Below are 25,915 nucleotides of genomic sequence, written 5' to 3'. Positions count from 1 at the left end.
AAAACATAGGAAGAACACTCTTTGACATAAATCACAGCAAGATCTTTTTTGACCCACCTCCTAGAGTAATGGAAATTTAAAAAATAAAATAAACAAATGGGACCTAATAAAACTTAAAAGCTTCTGCACAGCAAAGGAAAGTATAAACAAGATGAAAAGACAACCCTTGGTGGGAATGGGAAAAAATGTTTGCAAACAAATCAACAAAGGATTAATCTCCAAAATATATAAATAGTTCATGCAGCTCAATATCAAAAAAACAAACAACCCAATCAAAAAATGGGCAGAAGACCTAAATAGGTCTAGATGGCCAAGAAGCACATGAAAAGCTGCTCAACATCACTAATTATTAGAGAAATGCAAGTCAAAACTACAATGAGGTATCATTAGATACCATTAGAATGGGCATCATCAGAAAATCCACAAACAATAAATGCTGGAGAGGATGTGGAGAAAAGGGAACCCTCTTGCACTGTTGGTAGGAATGTAAATTGATACAGCCACTATGGAGAACAGTATGGAAGTTCCTTGAAAAACTAAAAGTAGAATTACCATATGACCCAGCAATCCCACTACTGGGATATACCCAGAGAAAACCATAATTCAAAAAAACACACACCCAATGTTCACTGCAGCACTGTTTACAGTAGCCAGGTCATGGAAGCAACCTAAATGTCCATCAACAGACAAATGGATAAAGAAGATGTGATACATATATACAATGGAATACTACTCAGCTGTAAAAAGGAACAAAATTGGTGCATTTGTAGAGAGATGTGGATGCGTGAAGAGACTGTCATACAAAGTGAAGTAAGTCACAAAGAGAAAAACAAATATCGTATATTAACACATATATGTGGAATCTAGAAAAATGGTACAGATCAACTGGTTTGCAAGGCAGAGAGAGAGACACAGATGTAGAGAACAAACATATGGACACCAAGTGGGGAAAGCGGGGGATGGAGGGAAGGGATGGGATGAATTGGGAGATCGGGATTGCCATACATACATTACTAATAAGAAAAAATATGTATTGGGGCTTCCTAGGTGGCGCAGTGGTTAAGAATCCGCTTGCCAATGCAGGGGACATGGGTTCAATCCCTGCTCCAGGAAGATCCCACATGCCGCGGAGCAACTAAGCCCGTGTGCCAAAAAAAAAAAAAAAAAAAGAAAGAAAAAAGAAAAAATATGTATCAAATTGTACACTTTAAATATATGCAGTTTATTGTATGTCAATTATATCTCAATAAAATTCTTTTTAAAGGGAAAAAAATAAGATGAAATCACATCATTACTAGAGTATCACCTTGTTTCATCATCTCAGCTCCAGATTAAAGGGGCCAGTCACCTGGATATTAATGGAGATGATTCATTCTGGAAAGAAGCGTTAAAATGGCTTCACAGGAGCCCCTGACTATGTTAGACATTGTTGTGGGTTAAATTGTATCCCCCCCAACATATGTTGAAGTCTGATATGGTCTGAATGTTTGTTTCCCCCCCCACAAAATTCATAGGTTGAAATCCCAACCCCCAAAGATGATGGCATTAGTCGGTGGAGCCTCTGGGAGCCCTCATGAGTGGGATGGGTGCTCTCATAAAAGAGGCTCCAGAGAGTCTCCTGCCCCCGCCACCTTGTGAGGACACAGCAGGCAGGTGCCGGCTCTGAAGCCCCAGGAAGAGGGCCCTCGCCAGACTGATCTGCTGGTGCCCTGATCTCAGACTTCCAGCCTCCAGAACCGTGAGACGTAAATGCCTGGCGTTTATAAGCCTCCATGTGTGGTCTTTTGTTACGGCCGCTCGAACGGGCTAAGACAGAGTCCCAGCCCTGGTGTTTGTACATGTGACCTTATTTGGAAAACGGGCCTTTGCAGGTGTAAGCAAGTGAAGATGAGGTCACACTGGATTATGGTGTCTTTATACAGAGAGAGAGCTCGGGACACACAGGTGAACTTGTCCTCTCAAATTTCCCTTATGTTCTGGCTTAACTCTTTCGGGGCCCATCATGTGCTACTGATGATAAGATTGTGTGTCTGCAGGTCGCTCAGGGTGGTTTTGAATGTGTGACCTGTAAGGTTCTTGGTTCTCCTGCATCGGGACCTTGTCTATGAGTCTGCACCTTATGGACTCAGGTCTCAGGCCCTTTTAAGAGATACGGTTTTTTTCACGAAATCCTTGATGTTTCATCCTAGTCCCAATATGTAATTCAATAATGGCTATTTTTAGAATTTGGAAACCATACTGAAAATAAATAGCTATTCACAGACTCCAAGCACCACGTTTAAGTTTGCGAGAAAATAAGAGATACCTTTTCCGAGCTAATCATGGTTAGGTTAAATTTTTTTCTAACTAATTATTGCTTTCAACTCCAAACTACCAGAAGATTTGCGATCAAGGTTAAGAATTTAGGGGCATCCCTGCTGGCACAGTGGTTGAGAATCCACCTGCCAATGCAGAGGACATGGGTTCAAGCCTTGGTCCGAGAAAATCCCGCATGCCGCGAAGCAACTAAGCCCGCGCGCCGCAACTACTGAAGCCCAAAAGCCTACAGCCTGTGCTCTGCAACAAGAGAAGCCACTGCAATGAGAAGCCTGCACAACGCAACAAAGAGTAGCCCCTGCTCACAACTAGAGAAAGCCCATGCAGCAACGAACACCCAACACAGCCAATAAATAAATAAGTAAATAATTTTAAAAAAATTAAGAATTTACCTCAGCTTTTACTTGATCTTGGAAAGAATTCTCTTGAATGCTGGATTCCTAGGAATGGAAAAGTCCTGTTTGAGTAGGATCATCTCTTAGTTAAGATCCAAATATTTAATAAACTGCCAATCTGTTTTTCCCATTTCCTCAGTCGGCCATAAATTATAGAAAAAGTGCATGAGGTCACTGACATTGGCTTTACATCCATCTAACTTCCAAGCCTCAGGAGCCTGGGGCAGAGGCAACCAGGGTACTGGGGCCTCACGCATGTGCGGAGCTTGGTCATCCCAGCAGACACTGACGTGATGGCCAACACTCTGTGCCTCACACACACCAGCAGAAGGATAGAACAACGGTGTCAAAGGAGCACTAATTCCATGTTCCTTAGAAAGAGCAGATGGAAACAAAACGTGTGTGCAGTTCTCCCACACATATGATGGAGGTAAAGGAAAAGATGCATGAAGGTAGTTTGGCGGATCAGACCACATGTCAATGTCTGAAAGGATGAGCTGAACTAACATATATGACAGTGGCATATTTTTTAAATCTTGTAAATAGGTAGCATTCATTTCGTATATGTTGTTAGTCTTCATATTAATTACCTATGGCATTTTAAAAATTAATTCTCAGGACTTCCTAGGTGGCGCAGTGGTTAAGAATCTGCCTGCCAATGCAGGGGACACAGGTTCGATCCCTGGTCCGGGAAGATCCCACATGCTGAGGAGCAACTGAGCCTGCGCTCTGGAGCCCGGGAGTCACAACTCTTGAGCCCATGTGCCGCAAATACTGAAGCCCACGCGCCCATGCTCCACAACGAGAGAAGACATCACAATGAGGAGCCCACACAGTACCATGAAGAGTAGCCACCGTTCTCTGCAATTAGAGAAAGCCCGTGTGGAGCAACAAAGGCACAATGCAGCAAATAAATAAATATCTATTTAAAAAAAAGTTAATTCTCTGCAAACATTTAGTGACACTAAATAAGCAACTCTCCCATAAGCAACTACGTATTCGCCTTTCGAACAAGCGTGCAGTGATTTAAAGCATCTCAATTGGACAATTAAGATGACCAATAATGAGAAGTTCCAGTAAATTTGAAAACTAGGTGAAAGGGATGGATTTTTTTTTTCAGGCAATGAAAAATACCATATTGACTCAAAGAGAGGAAGAAACTATGAAAAGAACAGAAGGGATTTCCCTGCTGGCACAGTGATTAAGAGTCCACCTGCCAATGCAGGGGACACAGGTTCGAGCCCTGGTCCCGGAAGATCCCACGTGCTGCTGAGCAACTAAGCCCATGAACCACAACTATGGAGCCCACATGCCACAACTACTGAAGCCCACATACCTAGAGCCCATGCTCTGCAACAAGAGAAGCCACTGCAATGAGAAGCCCACACACCACAACAAAGACCCAATGCAGTCAATAAATAAATAAATAAATTTATATAAAAAAAGAACAGAAATCAAAGAATAAATTGAAAACATCGTCAACAAGCCACTCCTGAAAGGTTCTATTAATTTTACCAGCAAATTCTACATATCTTCAGTGAAAAAGATAATTCTCTAAGGAAAAAAAAGATTTTAAAACTCCTTTTAAAATATTACCAAATCAATTTCAGCAGTATAATAAAAGAATAATCATCTTTTAGACCCAAAAGAGTTTACTTAGTAAAGTAAGGGCGATTCAACATTTAAAAATGCATTGATGTGATTCACTTCATTAACTATTAAGAGAAGGAAATTCACATAATCATCTTTCGATAGATCTAATTTTTTTGTTTTTTGGTATTTTTTTTTTTGGCCTCTCCACGCAGCTTGTGGGATCTTAGTTCCTCGACCAGGGATCAAACCCAGGCCCACGGCAGTGAGAGTGCTAAGTCCTAAACACTGGACCGTCAGGGAATTCCCAATGGATCTTTTTTTAAATGTGATAGAATTTGACATTTTAAACATACATAAGTATAAAGAAAAAATTTAAACATACATAAGTATAAAGAAGATAGTAAAACAAATGCCATATGTTAATGACACAATTTCAACAATTATCAACATTGTGCTTATCTTTATATTCGTGTTTTATTAACACTTCTAGCTTCCTCTGAGGCTCTGGTATCTCACCCCCGCTCAGCAGGGCCTGGGCATCCTGACCATTCCTGCCACTCAACATTCCAACAACTAGTCATTGAGTGAAAACCACGCCTATCAATTTAGAATTTTGGGGAACTGAGAGATAATAGCTTATTAGTAAGTTCTATAGAAATGGCATATATTTCTATACACGTGTGTATTCAAAGCTTTAACCAATTTAAGATGTCAAAATTACTGAACCATGTGTAAGAATTCAAGAAACCATACAAGAAACTAATGTCAGAGGAAAAATTAAATAGATTATGAGACCAAGTTGAGACTCTACAAAGATAAACTGAGACACAGAACATTGAGAAAAGAAACAAGGAATTACAAATTTAGGACAATGGTTAACATCCCAGGACTAATCCGATACAAATGCCAGAAGAATGTAATCATCAAGTATTATTCAATGTGGACGAACACACTGGAGAAACACATTACAACTGTGTACAGTGCAATGCATTCTAACACAGCCTCTCATTTTGTCTCATAAAAGACTTTCACGTTCAAAAGAAGACAGTGAGATACATATATATGTATTATTTATATTATATATATATAAATAATTTTTCCAGCGGCCATCATAAAAGTATAAGCCCATCAATAGGTGAGTGGATAAGGAAATTGTGGTACATCTATACAATGGAATACTACTCAGAAATACAAAGCAATGAACCACCAGTACACACAGTCACAAAATAATTGTGCTGAATAGAGGAAGCAGACAAAAAAAGAGTAGATAATGATTCCATGTATATAAAATTCTAGAAAGTGCAAATCAATATATAGTAAGAGAAAGCAGATCAGAGATTGGGGCCAGCAGGTGCAGGAGGGAGGGGTCCCAAGGGATATGAGGAAACACTTGAGCTTGATGATGTGGTCTTGATTGTGGTGGTGGTTTCACGAGTATGTACATGTCAAAATATCAAATTATACCCTTTAAACATTGCCGTTTATTGCATGTCTGTTAGACCTCAATAAAGCTGTTTTCAAAAGTGTGTGAGAACAGAGTTTCATGGACTCTGCCTCTGATTTCTGAAGGCTATATTTAGTCACGAGCAACCTTGTGGTGTTCTCTAAGAGTTTGCTCATTAAATCATCAAGTTCCTCCCAGGTACAGTTGGCCCTCTGTATCCTTAGGTTCTGCATCTGTGGATTCAACAAACCTCAGATCAAAAATATTAGGAAAAAATGCCAGAAAGTTCCAAAAATCAAAACTTGAATTTTGCCTCACACTGGCAACTATTTACATGGAATTTACATTGTATTAGGTGATGATTTAAAGTGTCCAGGAAGATGTGCCTAGTAGATTATGTGCAGATACCACACCATTTTATTAAGGAACTTGAGCATCTGAGCTTTGGTACCCGGGGGACCACTGTATTTACAAAGGAATAGGTGTGTATGAACAAATAAAATATGTGAATTAATAAGGTAGGCTGGCACAACTTTTTTTTTTACAACTTATTTTATACTATGTAAATAATTTAAGAAAACTTGTTTAACTCAGCAAAGTTATCTTCTCCTGGAAACCTCCAACACACATCACATGTGTGGGCAAAGTACTGTCAGCCTTCTCATTAAAGTCATGAAGAAAACAGGTGTCTGATAGTATTTCTGCTTTTCAATATTTACTGAACTGCCTTGCCAAAGAAGTAAAACCAAGGAGAGGAAAGATGTTTACACCTTGCAAAGGGACAGAAAATAAAATGTGATTATTTATAGACAGTATCTAACTAGAAAACAAGAGATTCTAATGAGAGAATCAACAGAAAGACTCCTAAAACGAATAAGAGAATTCAATAGAGAGCTCAGATATAGTGTCATTAGCTTCCTAAACTCTGAAGTAACTATTTAGAAACATGGAGGGGAAAGGGGAGGTATTTTCAACAGCAGCAAAAATTGATCTCTAAAACATGCAGGAACGAACCTATCAAAAATATGCAAGACCTGTCTGAGGAAAACTCTTAAACTATACATGAGACAGGATTTAAATGAACAGCTATTTCATGTACTGATTGGGATGACCCAGTCTTGTAAAGATGTTGAAACAGGAGTCCCTTGAAACCTGCTGACGTGACCACGTCACAATCCTTCCTTCTGTTGAGAAGCAATTGGGGATTTTGTTTTTAGTGAGGCAAGGTGCATCAGTGTCTCTGAGAAAATAAGTTACCTGGAGCATCTTTGTTTGGAGATTGTGCTGGCTTGTCCTTGCCCCTTCGTGTCCTGAATGAAGTGAAACTATTGTCAGTCTCTGGCTCGACCAAAATGCCATGGATGCGGTGAGAATATGATGCCCAGAGGAGCCCAGCTTCTCCCCGGGGGCATTCAAGGGGGTCCACTCCGGACACCCAGGCTGTGTGCTATGGGCAGGTGCTGTGAGCGTTGTTCTGGCTGTGGATGAAGGGACAGTAAATCTCTCTGACTGGTCTCTCATTCTGTCTTGGAACTTACATACCAGTGTAATTAGAAGACAAGGGCTAACCCAGAGGAATGGTTAACGAGTCCAAGCTCCTCTCACTGCAGGACAGGCCAGTAAGTCGAGAGAGGAGTTGTTGGGGCAAGAGATAGTGACTATTCGGAAAGCCAGCAGACTGAGAAGATGGCAGACTCATGCCCCCAAGGAACCACCTTGCCTGAGTTAGAATTCAGGCTTCTCTCTTTTTTTTTTTTAATCTTTCATTTTATTTATTTATTATTTGGGGGCGGGGGGTACACCAAGTTCAATCATCTGTTTTTATACTAAAAGGAGAGGGAGTAAAGTCAAACACTTCCTGGTTGTGGTCAGCCTCCAGAGGGGATGTGTTAATTTCTTCCTTCCTGCATCTATTCACAGGTGGGCTTGGTCAGGATGTTTCCTGCCAGCTAAACAAAGGTATTTTTACTTAATGCGCATTACCCGGGGAGGCAGGGTTCCCAGAGATGGGCCATTATGTATCATTTAAGCTTACAGGCTACATTGCTTTAGTGATGAACTTGTAATAGAACAAGGTTCTTCCATATTAACACAGTCATCCCTGATAGGTACTGAAACAGATGTCACCTCTCACAAATATTTCTCCTAAATCCATGTGGTCCTAATCAGACTCCCACATGGTACTGACGAGCTGATTCCAAAATTCCACTGGAACACAAACAGGCAAGAACAGCCAGAAAGGCTTTTTTATGTTAATTCATAACCTTTTTTTTTTCTGGCTGCACTGTGGCAGCTTGCAGGATCTCAGTTCCCTGGCCAGGAATTGAACCCAGGCTACAGCAGTGAGAGGCCAGAATCCTAACCACTATGCCACCAGGGAACTTCCTGGTTTTAATTCATGAAGAGAATTTAACTTACCCAACATGAAAATATATAATAAAACTATGATAATTAAAGTCCAATAGCATATAAAGATAAGTAATAGTAGGAATAGATAATCTAATGTTGGAATAGAATCTCAAATTCATAGTTTAATTCCAAAGATTTATTTAAGGTTCTTTAACATGGCTTTGATTTCTTTTTTTCTTTCTTTCTTTTTTTTTTTTGGCTTTTACTCTGCCAACAATTCAAACCATCGTATCATAAATAAAAATGGACTCAGCAATTTCTCATTTCTTATGCTGCCTTTATATTTCTCTCCTTCAACCATTCCTATAGTTCTCAGGAAAGGGGAGGGATGAAGTGGTTTCCCACCACGCCATGTCCAGGGAGGAAGGCCAGGGCACCGTCCCTACAGGTGGCAGGACAGGTATGGGTCACTGTCCTCAGCCAGGCTGGCATCCTGGGCATCCCTAAGCAGGACTGAGCACGGCCCGTCTCCAGGTGCTTGGCAGCTGCGATCCACCTGTCACTGTGACTGCCCCCCGCCCACGATGGTCCAGTGGGGCTGGGGGGTGGAGGGGGAGGGGGGACTCTAGCTGGGAAACACACCTGTGGTAGCTCCTCACTGTGATGTCCAGGGGATGTGATGCCAGCGTCCGTCTCTGACCCAACTGTGAGCGCCTTAGCGCGGAGAACCACCCCTCCCCCCCATTCGTTGTTTCCCTCCTAGAATTTATCACAGTGCTTCTAGATGTTTGGTAAATGAATGGATTCTAAGCACCAAATTTTACCAGAATTAGCAGAAATGACTGGGTAGAGTCACGGTGCATCTTCTCAGTGATCCAAGCAGCAACGGAATGGGAATCTCGGGTTTACGCGGTGCTAACTCTGCCGTCTCCCCGCCCCCTTTACTTTCCCTGTTGCAGCCGATGGGATCAGAACGGATAGAGATGCGGAAGCGGCAGGTATGCGCAGCCCAGGGGCCCGCAGCCTCCGCCCCAGGCCCGCACGGAGTGGGGAACCGGGGATCCAACGCTTGCTGCTTCTGCTGGTGCTGCTGCTGTAGCTGTTCTTGGTAAGGTTTGCGGCCTTTTTATGAACTCGCCGCTGGTTGCAAAATGGTACCCTGAATGGTGCCAGCAGTAAATGTTTTTTAAGCAACTGCTCTGTGCCTGACACTGGTGTGGGTTCTGTAAAGGACAGCAACTACAACGAAACCCAAAACACCAAAACAAAAACCCCAGGCCACATCCTAGCTCTGGAGAGACATATTCAAATCCCTGAAATCAGGCTAACTAATGTATATCAAATATCTAAAGAACAATCTAAGGCAGCTGGTGATAGAATATTAATATCTGGGCAAAACGAGTGCCTAGATGACCAAAAAGGAGTGAGCTCAAGGCCCTCTAGTTGGTAATAAAGGCTTTGGGAGGACTTAGAATTTAATCTGGGTTATGAAGCAGCATGAGCCTGCATTTTATATTCTGCTGCTTCTGTTTTATTAATACTGTTTTTGTTTATTTATTGGTTGCATTAGGTCTTCATTGCTGCACACGGGCTTTCTCTGGTTGCGGTGAGCTGGGGCTCCTCGTTGTGGTGGCTTCTCTTGTTTCGGAGCACAGGCTTTAGGCGCTGGGGCTTCAGTATTTGTGGCTCATGGGCTCTAAGAGCAAGCTCAGTAGTTGTGGCACACAGGCTTAGTTGCTCCATGGCATGTGGGATCTTCCCGGCCCAGGGCTCGAACCCATGTACCCTGCATTGGTAGGCAGATTCTTAACCACTGGGCCGCCAGGGAAGTCCCAATACTGTTTTTTAATAAGGAAAAATGTGAAAATATATGCATGACAGAGAGAGGGAAATCTAAAAAGATAGGCTCACTTACTGGTAAGGGAAGATATACAATCCTTCCTTTAAAAAAGAGATACAACTTGAGCATTTGAGTCACTGTTAAAGATCTGGAGAAACGAGTATGATTTACACCCAGAAATCACAGGAACATTAGGTTGCATTTCTGAAATCTTGGGTATGAAATGTGCCTCGTGCCAGCCAAGTGTGTGCATAGCTTTAGGCAATTACATTATTGTCAGTTTATTTGGGCTTGACTGCAGGTTAAACCAAGACCTCACTATGCACTGGAGAAGGAAGACTGGGACTGACCAGTGACATAGAACGTTAGAACTGGGGGTGGGGGCTGTCGGAGGTTGAAAGTGGAAAGTCCAGGACAGTTTGGGCTGCTCCTGCTTGCCTCAGGCTGGTGTTAATTTCCAAGAATTACCAGTCCCGTGGGTGGGGCTCAGTGGTGCCACACTCTGAGGACGGATGTCCTGATGCTGGAAGGTCTGTCCATTCGGGACAGAACCTGAGACTCAAGTGGGAATATGGGGAGGGGGGCTGATGAGAGCCGGGCAGCCCGGCATTTAAGGCGAGCCTTCAGCCCCAGCTAGGGATCTAGAAGACCCGGCGGGAGACCGGAGGGAAGGGCGAGTTGGCGCCTCATACACACACGGGTGTCCAGGGCCCAGCCTAGTGGGGAGGAGACCCACCAATGGTAAAGAGACCACGCGTAGGCCCCTTCCCCCCCTTTCACGCAGCTCTTCAAGCTCAGAGAGATGATGGCTGGGAGATGTGCAAAGGTGCACCGTGCAGGTGAGACGCCTGCTGGCAGTTACCCCATCCCCCTGCCTGTTGTGCTGCATGGGGACCGCACAAGAAGTGGGACTGTGGCCTGGACAGTGTCTGGGACTGATGGTGTGTGGGTGGCAGGTGGTGGCGGGTCCCCGAGCAGGCGCCTCCTAGCACCAACTAGGGCAAGTAAAATACAAATCTATACCTGGACGTCGTCATCACAGCCAGCACTTGGGTAGCACGTGGTATGTGTGTCTGCAAAAGACAAGAGAGCAATGTCTTCAAAGGATAGGAGCAAAGTAACTGAAAACTTAATCAAACTGTAACTCAAGAGTGTAGGTGAAATAAGACGTTTTCAAACATACAAAGGCCAAGAGCATTAACTGCCTTCAGACCTTCCCTAAAGAAGTAAAAAAGGATGTGCTTCAGGGAGAAAAGTGAGCCCAGAGGGCAGTGAACCCAGAGGGCAGCCACGGGAAGCAGGGCACACTGATGGACAAAAATGAAGCAAACGCAGCTGTAAAACCTGGTATTTAATTTTGTGTTAGAAAGTGTAAATCTAGAGCTGTGAACAAACAACCTCATGGTAGCAGTCGACCAATCAAATACTGCAGACTCTCTTAGGAAAAAAACTATAAGAACATTTTCTTTCAAAATGCATGGTATTCATGCTCAGTCAGAAATATAACATCGATGTTTCTACATCAAGGAAGGCAATAAAAGAAACAGAGAAAACTTTATCAGCAGATGGCAAAGGTGGCTTTAGCAAAAGGAAGAATGATTTATTTTGTAAATACCCAGATTCTGGGCATTAGGATGACCAGCTCATCCCAGTTGCCTGGGACTGTCTAGGACATTGCAAGTCCTATGTCCCAGAAAACCTGTCAGCCCCAGACAAACTGGGAAGGTTGGTCACCCTACCTGGTATCTAAACCCATAAAAATAGATTTGTATTCCTGTATTGCATCATATTAAAAACTTAACCTCCCAAGATCAGCTCCATATGGCTTAACAGCCTGAATGTGAATCTCTAAGAAAAAAACACAAGATAATATCTTCATGATCTTGGTGTTGGGAAGAATTACTTTTAAAAAGGAAGAGGAAAATCTGTAAAAGGAAGAGATTCGTAAATTTGGCTACACTAAAACATTAAAATGTGCTTAATAAGAAAAATAAGAGCAGTCCGCACAAAGACTTGTACATGAATATTCACCGCAGCGTGTTTCGTACCGTGAGAGGATTCACAGCAGCATTAATCTGATTGAGAAAAATCAAAAATATCTGGATAAATGCTTTGTAGTGTAGTTGTATAATGTGACACCATACAGCTTTTAAATGCACCTGCTAGGGGAGAAAAAGCAACTTGTAAAGCAATGCATATTTACAAAGTTTGGAAATACATGTGTATCTTTATACATAAATATTTAGAGAGAGTAGCATCACTGTGAATGGTAATGAAAAAAAACAAAACGTTATCTCCAGAGCAGAAAGGGGGAAATAGTTTGGGGAAAAAAGTACATGGAAAACTTCAGCTGTTTCAATATGTGATTACCTAGATTTTTTTCTCAACATGCTTTTGAGATTTATCCATGTTGAGAGTACACAGTGAGTCGATTTTTAAGAAAGGTAAATGGCAGTTTGTTTTCTAAGCCCTTGTATTATCTTTCTCAAAATAGCATTCTGGCCTTCAGGCATTTCATTGTATTAAAGAAATCATGCAGATTCTTGATCTCTTGAAAATAAACTTTTTGTTCTCCTTTCTAGAAGACTGAAGAAATTTTTTCTCTTTATAACTCAAAACTTTACCAAAATAGATCTAAGCAGGGGTCTTCTTTTACTGAATACGTCTTCATTGTGGTGAGCAACTACTGGCTTCTATCAACATTTTTGTGTTCTACTTTAACAATAAAAATAAATTCAGGTTTAAAAAATTGACACAAAATATATTACTGTTTTTCAAGAATACATTGTCTCCATAAGAAATATTCCTACTTTTAAAAAAAATGAGACATGGAAAAAATTGCAAAGCTTAAGTAAATACTGCATTATTTAGTTCATAATACAACTTCCAGTTCTTTTAAGAATCTTGTGTCAAATTCATCCTTTCTTTTCCTCTTGGCTTTTTCATACTCACTGTGTAGTACTGTTTTCTCTTACCAAAGAAGCCTGAAACACCAGGCAGTATTAATACCTCTACAGGGAAAGTACCACTCAGAGGCCTCTCTAGTTCTTTTTTGTTTTAGGAAACCGTCGTTTACGGAAACTTCTAGCCCCAGCGTCATGAAAGCAACAGGAAAAAGGAGCTCCTGAATGTCTAATGACTGCACTTAAAGAAAAATAGAGCTACACACACAGACACACAATCACTGAAAATTCAGAAAGCGGATGTGCCTGAAAATAGGCTGAAAGACTTTCATAAAATGGTGTAAAGAATGCTAAGGAAAGATGTAATAAAAGGAACAGAAAAGATAGTACAGAGGCAACAGTAAGATACAGCAAACTCAACTAACTAATGATAAAAATCCATTTCGATATTAACGGGAAACTAAAAGCATTCCCACTAAAATCAAGAACAAGGCAAGGCTGTCCAGGATCTTCCCTATGTTTCAACACGGCTTTAGGGATCAGACAAGAAAAAACACCTGGAGGCCTACAAACTGGAAAAGAAGAGGGAAAGCTCCCTGATATGAGAATTCCCTTGAGAACGTCCGGGGAATTGTTGCTAAACTGACACAAACACAAAAGAGAGAAGTCAGATTAACAAAAAAAAAAAAAAACAGCTTACAGAATGTAAAGAACTCTTATGATTCAAAAATAAAAAGACAAACCAATTTAAAAATGGGCAAAGGATCTGAATAGACATGTCTCCAAAGAAGAGGTACAAATAGCTGATGAGTACTTGAAAAGAGGCTGTTTCATGAGTCATTAGCAAAATGCAAACCACACACACAATGTGACACCACTTCATACCCACCTAAGTGGCTAGAATAAGAAAGACAGACAACAGTAAGTGTTGGCAAGGGTGTGAGGAATTGGATCCCTCCAGCATTGCTGGTGGGCGTGTGAAATGGTGCAACTGCTTTGGAGAACAGTCTGGGAGGTCCTCAAAATGTTGAAATATGACAGCATTTCCACTCCTGGGTATCTACCCAGGAGAAAAAAAAAACAGACATCCACACAAAAACATGTACATGACCGTTCATAGTCCAATTATTTACAAATAGCCCCAAAGTGCTAACAGCCTAACTGTTCATCAGCCAATGCATGGATAATAAATTGTGATATATCCAGGCAATGGAATATTATTCAGCCACAAAAAGGAGTAATGGAGAGAATCATGCTACAACATGAGGGAACCTTAAACACACCATATGAGGGTGGGGGAAAAAGGGTTATTATGAGATTATATGAAATCATGTGCGTGAAAGTTTTGAAAATTGTAAAGCACTGTAGAATTTAAAGAATCTTTCATTCAATTAAAAAAAAAGAATAGACATATCTGTAGAGATAGGAGGCAGATTAGCGTATGTTGGGGGCTGGTGTAGGTGGGAGATAGTGTGTCATGAGGGGTGACTGCCAACAGATGTGAGGCTTCTTTTCAGGGTGATAAAAATGTCCACTTAGATAGTAGGGAGAGTTATACAACCTTGTCATTAGGCTAAAAACCACGAAGTTGTACACTTTAAACAGGTAACTTTATGATGTAAAAATGATGGTTCAATAAAGCTATTAAAAAATTAGCAGCCTTCCTATGAACAAACAATAAAGTTAGAAGATGAGATGGGAGTGAAAATTCCATGTACTATAACAACAAAAATACCTGGAATAAAATTACAAATGAAGGTACAAAATGTGTAAGGAAATGTAAACTCTCCTGAAAGGTACAATAGGGATATCGTTGCACACTTTCCTGGTTTTCTCTCATACTTTTGTATGTGTGCCTGTAAATATGTAAAATCTCCATTTGCACTGGAAACAAAGTCTGGAGAATGTATACTTTTTTGAAGGTGCAGGAAATGAAAGCCCAAGCATTCCTAGAAACTATCTTTTTACTTCTTTCTAATGGACATGTTTTTTGAAAAGAATTATTATAGAAGTAAACTCTCTCTCAATGAATGTAGACCAGAGTATTATAAATAGAATTTATTTTGCTAATACTTTTTGTCACACTTCTGGTTTTCTTAAGAAAACAAAGCAGTGTCATTTTTATCAAAAAAAGAAAGAAATTCTTCTTGGTAACCTGGAGTTCTCTGAAATATTTGTAAAAAATCTTTCCTTGATACAGAATGATCTCAACTAACACATATTTGTCTTATTTCGTGCAGTCTCACTGTGAAAAACCAAGAGGAACAGAGACTCAGGAGGGCTTCCTACGAACTCAGAAGAGAGGACCTTCCCACCTGTGAAGAAAGGTAAAATCTCATAGTGTTTAGCTCACTGAATCAACAGAAATGCCAACCTCATTAGTGTTTCCTTCCAGCTTATTGATCTGTAACTGACGTCCAGCACCATGTAAGCCTCAGGTGAACAGCACAGTGATGTGACTTGCATCTGTCGTGAAGTTATCACAGGAAGTTTAGTGACCAGCCATCCTCTCATAGGTTCCCAGCTGGGTTGTTTTTGTTTTTGTTTTTTTTGCATTATTTGTTTCAATAGAACATACAGTTTCTAACTGCAATTTCATAATATCAAATCACAATGTTACGTCACATTTTCGCTGTGCAGAATTCTTTTATTTTTTTTAAGTTATGTATTTATTTATTTTGTGGCGACACTGTGTGTCATGTGGGATCTTAGTTCCCCAACCAGGGATTGAACCTGGGCCCCCTGCATTGGGAGCCCAGAGTCTTAACCACTGGACCACCAGAGAAGTCCCTGCAGAATTCCTTTTAATTCTTTATGTGACTGGGAGAAAAATCAGTTCCATTATTAATCTAATGCCTGTTAATCACAAATAGAAATTAATGCTTCTTGGCAAAACATATGATATCGTTTTATTTTTATGTGATTTACTTTTTTAAATAAAAGGACAATGACATACACAAGTTTGGGTTTCAGGAAAATGTTTAAAGTCCTTTTTTTCTTAACTATAAATGTATACTTTCGTTAATGTATTATTTTTTAAGTATTTTGAGAAAAAAGTTGGGAAAAACACACAAATTACTTTCCATAATGTCAAATTTTAAAATTGTCTTTTTTCCTTCCTGTACTATCTATGGATATATTTCCACTTGCCTATTCTTAATTCCTTTTCTTCATTTTATGCCAATATAACTGCAGGTACTAGGAAAATATCCTAAAGCATTGGTCAAATAGGTCTTGCATTAAATTACTTATTTTTGAGGGGGTAAAAAAACCAGTAACCTGAAAGATTACTTAAAATATTTTTCTTCATTCTTTATCTTGTTTATTTTTACCCAGATATTTCAAAGTCTAGGAAGCATATTAAAATCTTCCACAATTCATGAGTCTGTTAAAAACAGCTTTTATCTTACATATTTCAGTATAATGTATTCTGTACCAAGGCTTGAGGCTTTGAGTCCTGTCTGGATCCAAAAAGCCCACACCTGCTCCTGGCTCAGCCCACCCTGCCTGTATGACCTTGGGCACTTAGCAGCCATATTCTGCCTCAGTTTCCCTGTGTGTAAAATGGGGATAATAACAGTTTGTTGTGAGTACTGAGTAACCAGGAAAGCGCTGAGAAAAGAAGCAGACAAGTGGCAAGGAGTCCATGTAAATCGGCCATTACTCAGCCTCAATCGTGTCCAATAATGTAAAGTGACTCTTTTTTTCAATCTGACACCTTTTGCATCCAATTCTATTTAGATATTCGTTACATTCTTGTTTGCATTTGCCTTGCGTATCTTTGCCTATTTGTTTATAATTTCTGGTAGTATTTTGTATGTTTCCCAAAAGTAGCATCATGTTGGATTTTGGCCCAGTTTGAGTCTCTGTCACTCAATGGGAGTTCGAATTAGAAGCCAGTTACATTGGGTCAGTTATTCTGGCGATTACCAATGTGTTTAACCTTCTAGCATATTTGTTGATTGTCTGCTTATAATACCCCTTAATTACTCCCCCCCACACTTTTTTTTTTTTTACTATATGAACTGTGCTTTCTTTGCTCCTAGATCCTTCAGTACGATGGAAAGCATATGTGCTCTCTTTTTTTTAATATACTACTAATTACCCCTAAGTTTTTCAAAGTCATTCTTTAATATATATTTCTCTCTTTTTTTTAATTTTTTTTTATTTATCGGCTGCATTGGGTCTTTGTTGCTGCACACCGGCTTTCTCTAGTTGTGGCAAGCGGGGACTACTCTTCCTTGGTGGGCACAGGCTTCTCATTGCAGTGGCTTCTCTTGTTGTGGAGCACGGGCTCTAGGTGCACGGGCTCTGGGCGCACAGGCTTCAGTAATTGCATCACTTGGGCTCAGTAGTTGTGGCTTGTGGGCTCAATAGTTGTGGCTTGTGGGCTCTAGAGCACAGGCTCAGTAGTTGTGGCTCACGGGCTTAGTTACTCCATGGCATGTGGGATCTTCCCAGCCAAGGAATCAAACCTGTGTCCCCTGCACTGGCAGGTGAATTCTTAACCACTGTGCCACCAGGGAAGCCCTAATGTGTATTTCTTTTTTAACAAGGTCCTGAGAGGCCATACCAGCTCTTTTTTTTTTTTTTAAATTTATTGGCTGCATTGGGTCTTTGTTGCTGTGCGTGGGCTTTCTGTAGTTGCAGAGAATGGGGACTACTGTTCATTGCAGTGCACAGGCGTCTTATTGCGGTGGCTTCTCTTGTTACGGAGCACGGGCTCTAGGCCCTCGGTCTTCAATAGTTGTGGTACACAGGCTTAGCTGCTCTGTGGCTGTGGGATCTTCTCGGACCAGGGCTCGAACCCGTGTCCCCTGCATTGGCAGGTGGATTCTTAATCACTGTGCCACCAGGGAAGCCCTGTATTTCTTAAATGAAAAGGAGTAAGAAGATATCTTTTGAATCCCCATATTTAAGGAACATAATTTAGCATACTTTATTAAGTCTTGCCAATTTAATTAATCTTTCTAAAAAGAATCCAGAATTTTTATGTAGATTACTGTGTTATTCTTTTTAAATTATCTTTTAAAATACTTCTTTCAAAATTAATTTTACTAGTTATGATAGATATTTATGTTTTCATACAGAATACTTTTCATGATTAAAAGCTTAAATATCTGCTATAAAAACAGAAATCAGACAGTACAAAAATTTTACAATAAATACTCAGTTGTCCTCTTACTCCAGACCTTGTCCCAATCTCCAGGTATAACTGCCATCAGCAGCTTTTTTACGTATCCTGAAAGGAACTTTCTGTGCACGTCCACACAGTTGTACTTACATGCGATCCATCTATACACACTGAATCTAATTTTGAAACTGAACTTGAAATGATTGTTTAGCCATTTGTGTCTCACTGCTGGCTCAGGTGACTGCTCTCTGGTTTTCAGCTTTTTGGGGTTTTTTGTTTGTTTGTATTTTGCCACACCGCGAGGCTTATGGGATCTCAATTCCCAGCCAGGGACTGAACCCGGGCCATGGCAATGAAAGCCTAGAATCCTAACCACTAGCCCACCAGGGAACTCTCTGGTCTTCAACTTTTCCCTGATGTTTCACCACTGGGTCACCTGGCATCCATCTTCAAGATGTGAAAAGGACATAGAAGTTACATCATAAACTTTGCATGTGGGAGAGAGTTTTTTCTATCATTGTCACATAATTAGGACAAGTTTGCTACATATCAAACTCTTGGGGATACACCCTTTACCTCCCCAAAACTAAACAGAGAGTGTTTGGCAGTGTGGCAGAGCCGATCATCTGAGGGCCTTCCCAAGGCAGAACAGCAGATTTTGTATACGTCTGGAGATTTTTGCAGTGCCGGGCTCCCAGAAATTAAGGACAATGACAAAGTACCTGAGAAACAGAACCAAATAAAAAGTGAGCAAAGCCGTGAGCAGTGACCGCTAAGCACAGGATGGAGGGTTTTCTCTAAGGACCAGTGCAGAGGGGTGGGGCCTGGGGCTTAAAGCCAGGACACCAGAATTCAGCCCTGGTCCGTGAAAGGAACGGAAGTGGTCCCAGGTCAGTAGGAAGCATACACATCCTCTCTGGAGGAAAGGGAATACTGTCAAATGTGATCTCAGTTTCCCAAAAATTAAAACCAACCAAAAATTACAAAACTAGAAGGACACAACCCACCACAAATGAAAGTCAGTAGAAACAGCACTTGGATTTAGAGGCCAAAAGACTTCAGATGTTAGAATTATCCACCATCAAATATAAAATAATGGTCTCTGAAATGTTTAAACCAATTAAAGATGGAATCACAAAAATGAGTAAGCTGAACTCAACTATCAAAGTTGTCCAGGAGGCGGACTTCCCTGGTGGTCCAGTGGTTAGGACTCTGAGCTTCCACTGCAGGGGACAGGGGTTCAATCCCCAGTCGGGGAACTAAGATCCTGCAAGCTGCGCCGTGTGGCCAAAGAATAAACAAATAAATATATAATAAAATAAAAGCAGAGTCACTAAAAAAATAAAAATCTAAAGAATATATTCTTCAGGAATACATCCATACATAAAAACTATGAAAAAAAAAGTGCAAGGGAAAAGAAATAATAAGGATCATTGTTAAACAGACTGTGTTTTTTGACCTCAATATAATTAAAGTGTAAGTAAAAGTAAACTAAAACAGGGTAAGCCCCAAATCAAGAACAGCGGTTCCGTTGGGGATGGAAGGGGCGTCCACAGGGCAGCGTGTGGGCTTAGCACCCAGGTAAGTGCAGTGTTGCCAGTGGCCTGGTCACCAGGTAAACGGTGAATTCCTCAGTGCTCATTTTGTCATCACCCTTCATCACTTGCAGTTACATGACTCACCTTCTTTTCTTTTTCTCTTTAACATTCTCTTTTGAATTTTTAAGAATCTGGCAGACACTGTCCCACAGCTGTTCTGGAACCAGGTGATCAGGTCTGACATGGGTCTGTCACAGGAGCCTGGGGAGTTTGTGGTCAGATGGTTGTAGGATCTTTTTTTTTTTTTTTTTTTTTACTTTTATAATTTAAAACCTTTGCCAGGATATGCCCATATGTAAACAAGCCTGCTCTTAGCAGTTACGCCAGCAGTTTGGTTTGTAAGCCCTTTGGCAGCAGCTAGACAGTTGGAAAGTATTGTGCTCGGGTTTTTGCCGAAGGCTGGAGGAAATGAGAACGGTTCTTTCTCTGCCTAAGAGGGCCGAAGCGCACATTTTCATTCTCAGAGCGAAAAAAGCATGCTTCTAGGGATGAAATTCTCCTCCGCCACCCAAATCTCTGCTCCCTTTGCCCCCCTCCCCTGCCCCGCGCAGCCCGACTCCCACCCTGGAGGAGGCCAGCACCTGGGCCCAGTCCTTCGACAAGCTCATGGTCACGCCCGCGGGAAGGAATGCTTTCCGGGAGTTTCTGCGAACGGAGTTCAGTGAGGAAAACATGCTCTTCTGGATGGCGTGCGAGGAGCTGAAGAAAGAAGCTAATAAAACCATGATTGAAGAGAAAGCAAGGATAATATATGAAGACTACATTTCTATTCTCTCTCCGAAAGAGGTACGTGTGCACCAGGAGGTCCCCCCCAGGAGGCCGAAGGTAAAAGGCACCCCTTCAGTGTCTGGTCCCCCGCCGGTGACAGCTGCTCCACTGTTCGTAATGTTCAAATGCCTTGGGGGGTGGTTCCAACCAATAGGCACCAAGTGCCCCTGAAAATCTGTGAAAGATTTTGTGCATTTTCCTGGCAAAAGTATCCATAACTTTCATCAGATTCTCCAGAAGTAGGCATCTGTGCATTTTGCTGTAAACACTGTTTTAGCATATGACACCCTATAAGCATTCCTTTAAATAAAATTACCCTTTTATTCTGAGCAGAACCTAATTTACAGGTATCCTGGTGTCAGATGGAAGCAGCATGACTAATATGCCACTGAGGCCGTAGAGGTTCGCCCCAAAGTGTCCCTTTGTTACATCAGAGAGATGCTCAGCTGAGGGAAATCATCGTTTCCATCTCAGTTTTTGTTCTTCCAAATCTATAATCTAGGAGGTTAGGTTGTTCTCAAACCCAAGTGCCTTGTAGCTCCAATGGTAAAATCTTTCCTGGTTTCCTGCTATGTGCTGCTCAGAATATAAAACTAGTAAAACAGGGCCTCTCCCGTCAGAGAGCTCACAGACAAGGGGCAGCAGACATGGGGTCCCGGGTGCGACCCCTCAGGGTCCTGACAGGCTGAGGGGTGAGCCATCCCTGGGGCGGGGGATGAGGAGGAGGTCCCGGGAGAGGTCATGGATGGACCAAGGATAATGATATGGAGGAAATTACCAGAAACGCAGTGGGATGAAGGGATGAAGGCATCCCGGGGACAGGACTAAATGGGCCAGCAATAAGAGCGTGCGGTCGCAGGAACAGTGACAGTGTCAGAAGGTTGGTGACTGAAGTGTGGAGTGTTTTCCAAACAACTGGGGCTGGTGGCCAACAACGAGAGGAACGTTTAGGAAAGGGGGATGGTCCGAGAGAGGTTTGGGGACCAGGCTGAGGCTTTCTGAGGTTTATCCTGGGAAGCACTTGGATTTTAGCCTGATGATATCATCAAACTGGGATTTTTGAAGACCACATGATGGATTAGGAAAGGCAGACCAGAGGCAGAGGCCAGTTAGAGGACAAATTCCAGAGTCCCACTCGGATAGGACGAGGGTCTAACCAGGCCAGCTGACGAGAAGCCAGCGAGGATGTCTTTGATCTGAGTCTGGAATGACTGCACGTCTGTTTTGGGCAGACAGGGTGGGAACTGTCCTGGGGAGAAAGACAGTGAGACTCAATTTCACTTACTTAAGTTTGCGTTAAGTTGGAGATATTCCGTTGACAGATGTATGGATACGAAGTTCAGAAAGTTCTTTCTGTTTGGGGTTAACAAAATGCAAGAGAATTTTTGTCCTTTAACTTATGGTTTCCACATATTTTTATTTTGTCATGACTTTCCTTTTTATTTTTTGAAGGCAAGTTTTTCATCACTGTCTTTCAAAGCACTCTAAAGCCCAAAAACTTCTTGACAAATTTGTGAAGCAAAGATGATATAAAAAGATGACCCTTTCCTCCCAAATATAAGCATCTATTACTTGAAGTGTAAAAGCTTGAAAAGTTTAAGAGCATAGACTTTGGGGTCGGATGCACTGGGGTTTGAGCCCCAGTTCTCTCCTGTATTAGCTGCATGACCTGGGGTGTGTTTCTGAGCCTCTCTGCCCCTCAGTTCCCTCCTGGGTAGGGAGAGGAGGTCCCCACTTGCCCGAACATTTGGGAAGAGTGACGGGGGAGGATGTGAAGTCCTGCCCATGCCGGGCAGAGCGGGCTCACCCCGAGTGACCACCCTCAGCAACCCTGTGTCCATCTCCTGTCCTGAGCAGACCCTGGCCCTACCAGCACTCGAAGGACAGTCTTCAGATGGAGGTTGAAAGAGTGAAAGAGTTCCACTTGCACCTTAGCTGTTGGTGAACTAGAATATTTTTGATGTTTTTTGCAGAGACACTGAGTCTGATTCTCTAACAAGAGCAAGAGGGCGGCTTCTCCTCTCAGCCCGCAGTGTGTGCTGAGTGCCCGCTTTGGCAGGAGCTGAGCTCCTAAGAACTGGGCCTCACACTCCAGAAGCTTCTAGGAGGGGATGGCCTCATGGTGAGGGCGGCCGTGGGGGTCAGCTCAGGGTGGTTGGGGAGGCTTCCCAGGACCAGGGATTGACGTGGAAACCAAGACCTGATGGAGAAGAATCATTCTAGAAGGTTCCTCTGGACAGCCTCCTAGAACAAAGACAAGCTAGTTCTTGTTCCTTCTTCCTTTAAATTCCCGGCCAATTCCAAGTTCCTTGAATTATTGAGTGGAAAAGTGAGGCAGACTGGGGAGCCAGTGGGAGCAAGTCATAAAGGGCCTCCTGAGTTTAAACTTGGGACTTGCAAGCTTTGCGCTTGACCCTGAGCCCACGGACACCAGCGCGAGGTCTGGAGTAGTGGGTTGCGGGGGCGGTTTGAAGAGGCCCTGGACTGCCGGCCCGAGGCCCCTCAGGAGGCGGATGAGGAAATCCGGCCGAGGTGGTGAGTGGCCTCCACACGGGTCACAGCAGAGAGGAGGGGTGGGGTGGCCAGATTTGTGCCAGGTTAAAGAAGGGGGTCGGCAGGGCTTTGTGCCTGAATGTGGAGCCACAGGGAGGACGAGGATGAGCAGGACCCTGACTTGGGGGAATAAGTGGCCCCATCCCTTCCTGAGCTACTTGAGACAGGGGTCGGGACGTGCTGGGACTCTGCTCAGTGCGTTGGGCTGGAGTCACGTGGGCAGGCAGAGGGCTCTCCAGAAGGAGGTGGAGAGACACATCTGGAAAGACAGCGTGCTGGAGTTCGTGTGCAGTGACTTGCATAATCACCCCACTTTCAGGGTTATATGAAACAACAGCACACACACGGCGCCTCTATCCTGCCCCTCCCCAGTGCAGGGACGTGCAGCCGAGGTCCCTCACACGGCAGAGAGGACGTGTGACTTCATCTTGCAGGTTTTGTCCTGTTCTCGTCTGTCTGGCTCCCCGGGGAAGAGTCTGGGCCCCGAGGGCTGCTCTGGTCTGGGGTGCACTTCGTCCAGCTGAGTGCGTGGAGCCGGCGTCTCCCGGGACGTCCTGGACTCCCCACACGTGGAACACATTCTCGTTAAGTCCTGGCCAGCTACCACTTTCGTCATCCCTACTTTGTGAAGCAGGTTTTGTTTTTTTTTTCTTTTTCGGCTGCACCACATAGCATGCGGGATCTTAGTTCCCCGACCAGGGATCGAACCCGTGCCCCTCCATTGGGAGCGCAGAGTCTGAACCACTGGACCACCAGGGACGTCCCTGTGGAGCAGCTCATCATTGCACAGTTTGCTTTGCCTGAGGCCCCACAACTAAACAGCGACAGAGCTGGGAGTTAAGCCCAGGCCCGTGGTGTTGGCCCTTCCCCGGTGCTTCGGGTCAGTTCTGCCTGACCGCAGCCTGGAGCTCCGGGCTTTAACCCTAATGTTCTTAGGAAATTAGCCAGGGGTAACTCGATGCACGTACCTTTTTCCTTGAGGACACAGTCCCCTCATTGTTTTTTTTTTAAAGCTATGGTTTCTTTCTTTCTCTTTCTTTCTTTCTTTCTTTCTTTCTTTCTTTCTTTCTTTCTTTCTTTCTTTCTTTCTTTCTTTCTTTCTTTCCTTTCTCTCTCTCTCTCTCTCTCTCTCTCTCTCTCTCTCTCTTTCTTTCTTTACTTTATTGGCTGTGTTGGGTCTTTTTTGCTGTGCGCGGGCTTTCTTTTTAGTTGCGGTGAGTGGGGGCTACTCTTCGTTGCGGTGTGCGGGCGCTACTCTTCGTTGCGGTGTGCGGGCTCCGCTCCTCATTGCCGTGGCTTCTCTTGTTGCGGAGCATGGGCTCTAGGCGTGTGGGCCTCAGTAGTTGCCGCACGTGGGCTCAATAGTTGTGGCTCATGGGCTCTAAAGCACAGGCTCAATAGTTGTGGCACACGGGCTTAGTTGCTCTGCGGCATGTGGGATCTTCCTGGAGCAGGGCTCCAACCCGTGTCCCCTGCATTGGCAGGCGGATTCTCAACCACTGCGCCACCTAGGAAGCCCCCACAGTCCCCTCATTTTAAAGAAGGAGAACAGCCTTGTGATTGAGAACTCAGGAGAAATACAAACTCTCACCCGTCCCAAGATCCACTGAGTCAGAAGCTCCAGCACTGCCCCCTCCCCCCACGTTTAACAAGCCTGCCTGGGGCTTCTGATGCCTCTGAAGTTTGAGACCCCTGTTCATTGTGTTCAGTTCCTCTTTCAGCAGCTTAGGTTTGGGGATGACCTTGCTTGGCTTGGGATTTTTACTGATAAAAAGGCAAACAAGTTTTGGGAGTTAGGGTGGATATCCAAAAAGGACCGTGTCTGACATGCCCGTGTGTCCCTGCCGGCAGGTCAGCCTGGACTCCCGCGTGAGGGAGGCCATCAACAGGAGCATGGCTGAGCCATCCCCGCACATCTTTGACGACGCCCAGCTGCAGATCTACACCCTGATGCACAGGGACTCGTACCCCCGGTTCATGAACTCTGCTCTCTACAAAGACCTGCTTCGCTCCTTATCTGAGAATGCAGTGGAAGCCGAGGATGTTCCAGATATTTATTATTAATAATAAAATAGGCAAAGAACTCGTGGGCCCCGTCTAGGCAGGGAATTTAGAGGCGGTAGTGTCTTCTGCTGGGTCATACTCGGGCTGTTTTAATAACAGACGCTTCCTTCTACAGAAGGCTGTATATTCACCAAGTACATTGCAGCCACCTTTTGTGGTGCTTATGGAAAATGTAGAAAGGCAGTATGTTTACATGTACAGTGACAGTAGCGTGTTCTCAGTGGCCAAGGGTACACAAGAAGACGCCACACCGCCTGCTGCGTATACATCCATGGGAACAGGACCCAAATTCCCATTTTATAAAGATGTGACCACTACCTGTCACATCTTTATGTTAGGATACCTGTATGTAGATGCATATATATGCGTGTGTATCTTACACGGTTAATGTAAAGCCCTAGGCTTTTAACTGGATAAGCCTCAAATGTTTGGTAAGAGAAGCAGTGCTTAGAAAATGCTTTCGTTCAAAAGTTACCTTTATTTTATTACCAGAATCTGCCAGCTTAAAGAATGAATTTTCAAGTGGCTGGTGTTCATCACAAAACGTTCAAATACGCATATATCCGTTTTTACTATTGAAAGAAATTATGGGCATTTTCACTCTAAAAAAATAAAGCACAAGAGTTTTATCTCAGTCTTTTTCTCACATGTCACTATTTGGGAAATGTAAGATTGAGTGGGGACACACAAGATTCTTTTAGCTCCCAGACTAGGATTTCGTTTTTATTTTTGTTTGTTTGTTTGCTTGTTTATGGGCTTTCGCTAGTTGAGGAAAGAGGGGGCTTCTCTTCATTTCAGTGCACAGGCTTCTCTTGTTGCGGAGCACGAGCTCTAGGCGCACAGGCTTCAGTCGTTGCAGCTCGCGGACTTTAGTAGTTGTGGCTCACAGGCTTAGTTGCTCTGAGGCATGTGGGATCTTCTCGGCCCAGGGATTGAACCCATGTCCCCTGCACTGGCA

The 25,915-nt window shown here is 43.1% G+C and overlaps 1 protein-coding gene across 1 annotated transcript in view; it reads left to right on the top strand.

The window, feature by feature from the left end:
• The window catches only part of RGS20 (regulator of G protein signaling 20), a 51,399-nt gene extending 25,855 nt beyond the window's left edge, over positions 1 to 25,544 (top strand). The window contains exons 2-5 of the mRNA XM_057734852.1: positions 9,057 to 9,205; positions 15,081 to 15,167; positions 20,124 to 20,358; positions 24,745 to 25,544. Of these exons, the coding sequence (XP_057590835.1) occupies positions 9,057 to 9,205; positions 15,081 to 15,167; positions 20,124 to 20,358; positions 24,745 to 24,957 (684 nt within the window). The 3' untranslated portion in view covers positions 24,958 to 25,544. The remainder of the gene's footprint in view (positions 1 to 9,056; positions 9,206 to 15,080; positions 15,168 to 20,123; positions 20,359 to 24,744) is intronic.
• The last annotated feature ends 371 nt before the right edge of the window (positions 25,545 to 25,915 follow it).

This window comes from Hippopotamus amphibius, chromosome 5 (assembly GCF_030028045.1).
Source record: "Hippopotamus amphibius kiboko isolate mHipAmp2 chromosome 5, mHipAmp2.hap2, whole genome shotgun sequence".
NCBI lineage: Eukaryota > Metazoa > Chordata > Mammalia > Artiodactyla > Hippopotamidae > Hippopotamus > Hippopotamus amphibius.
The sequence above is the reverse complement of the archived record's forward strand: the minus strand, read 5'-3'. Positions and strand labels throughout refer to the sequence as shown.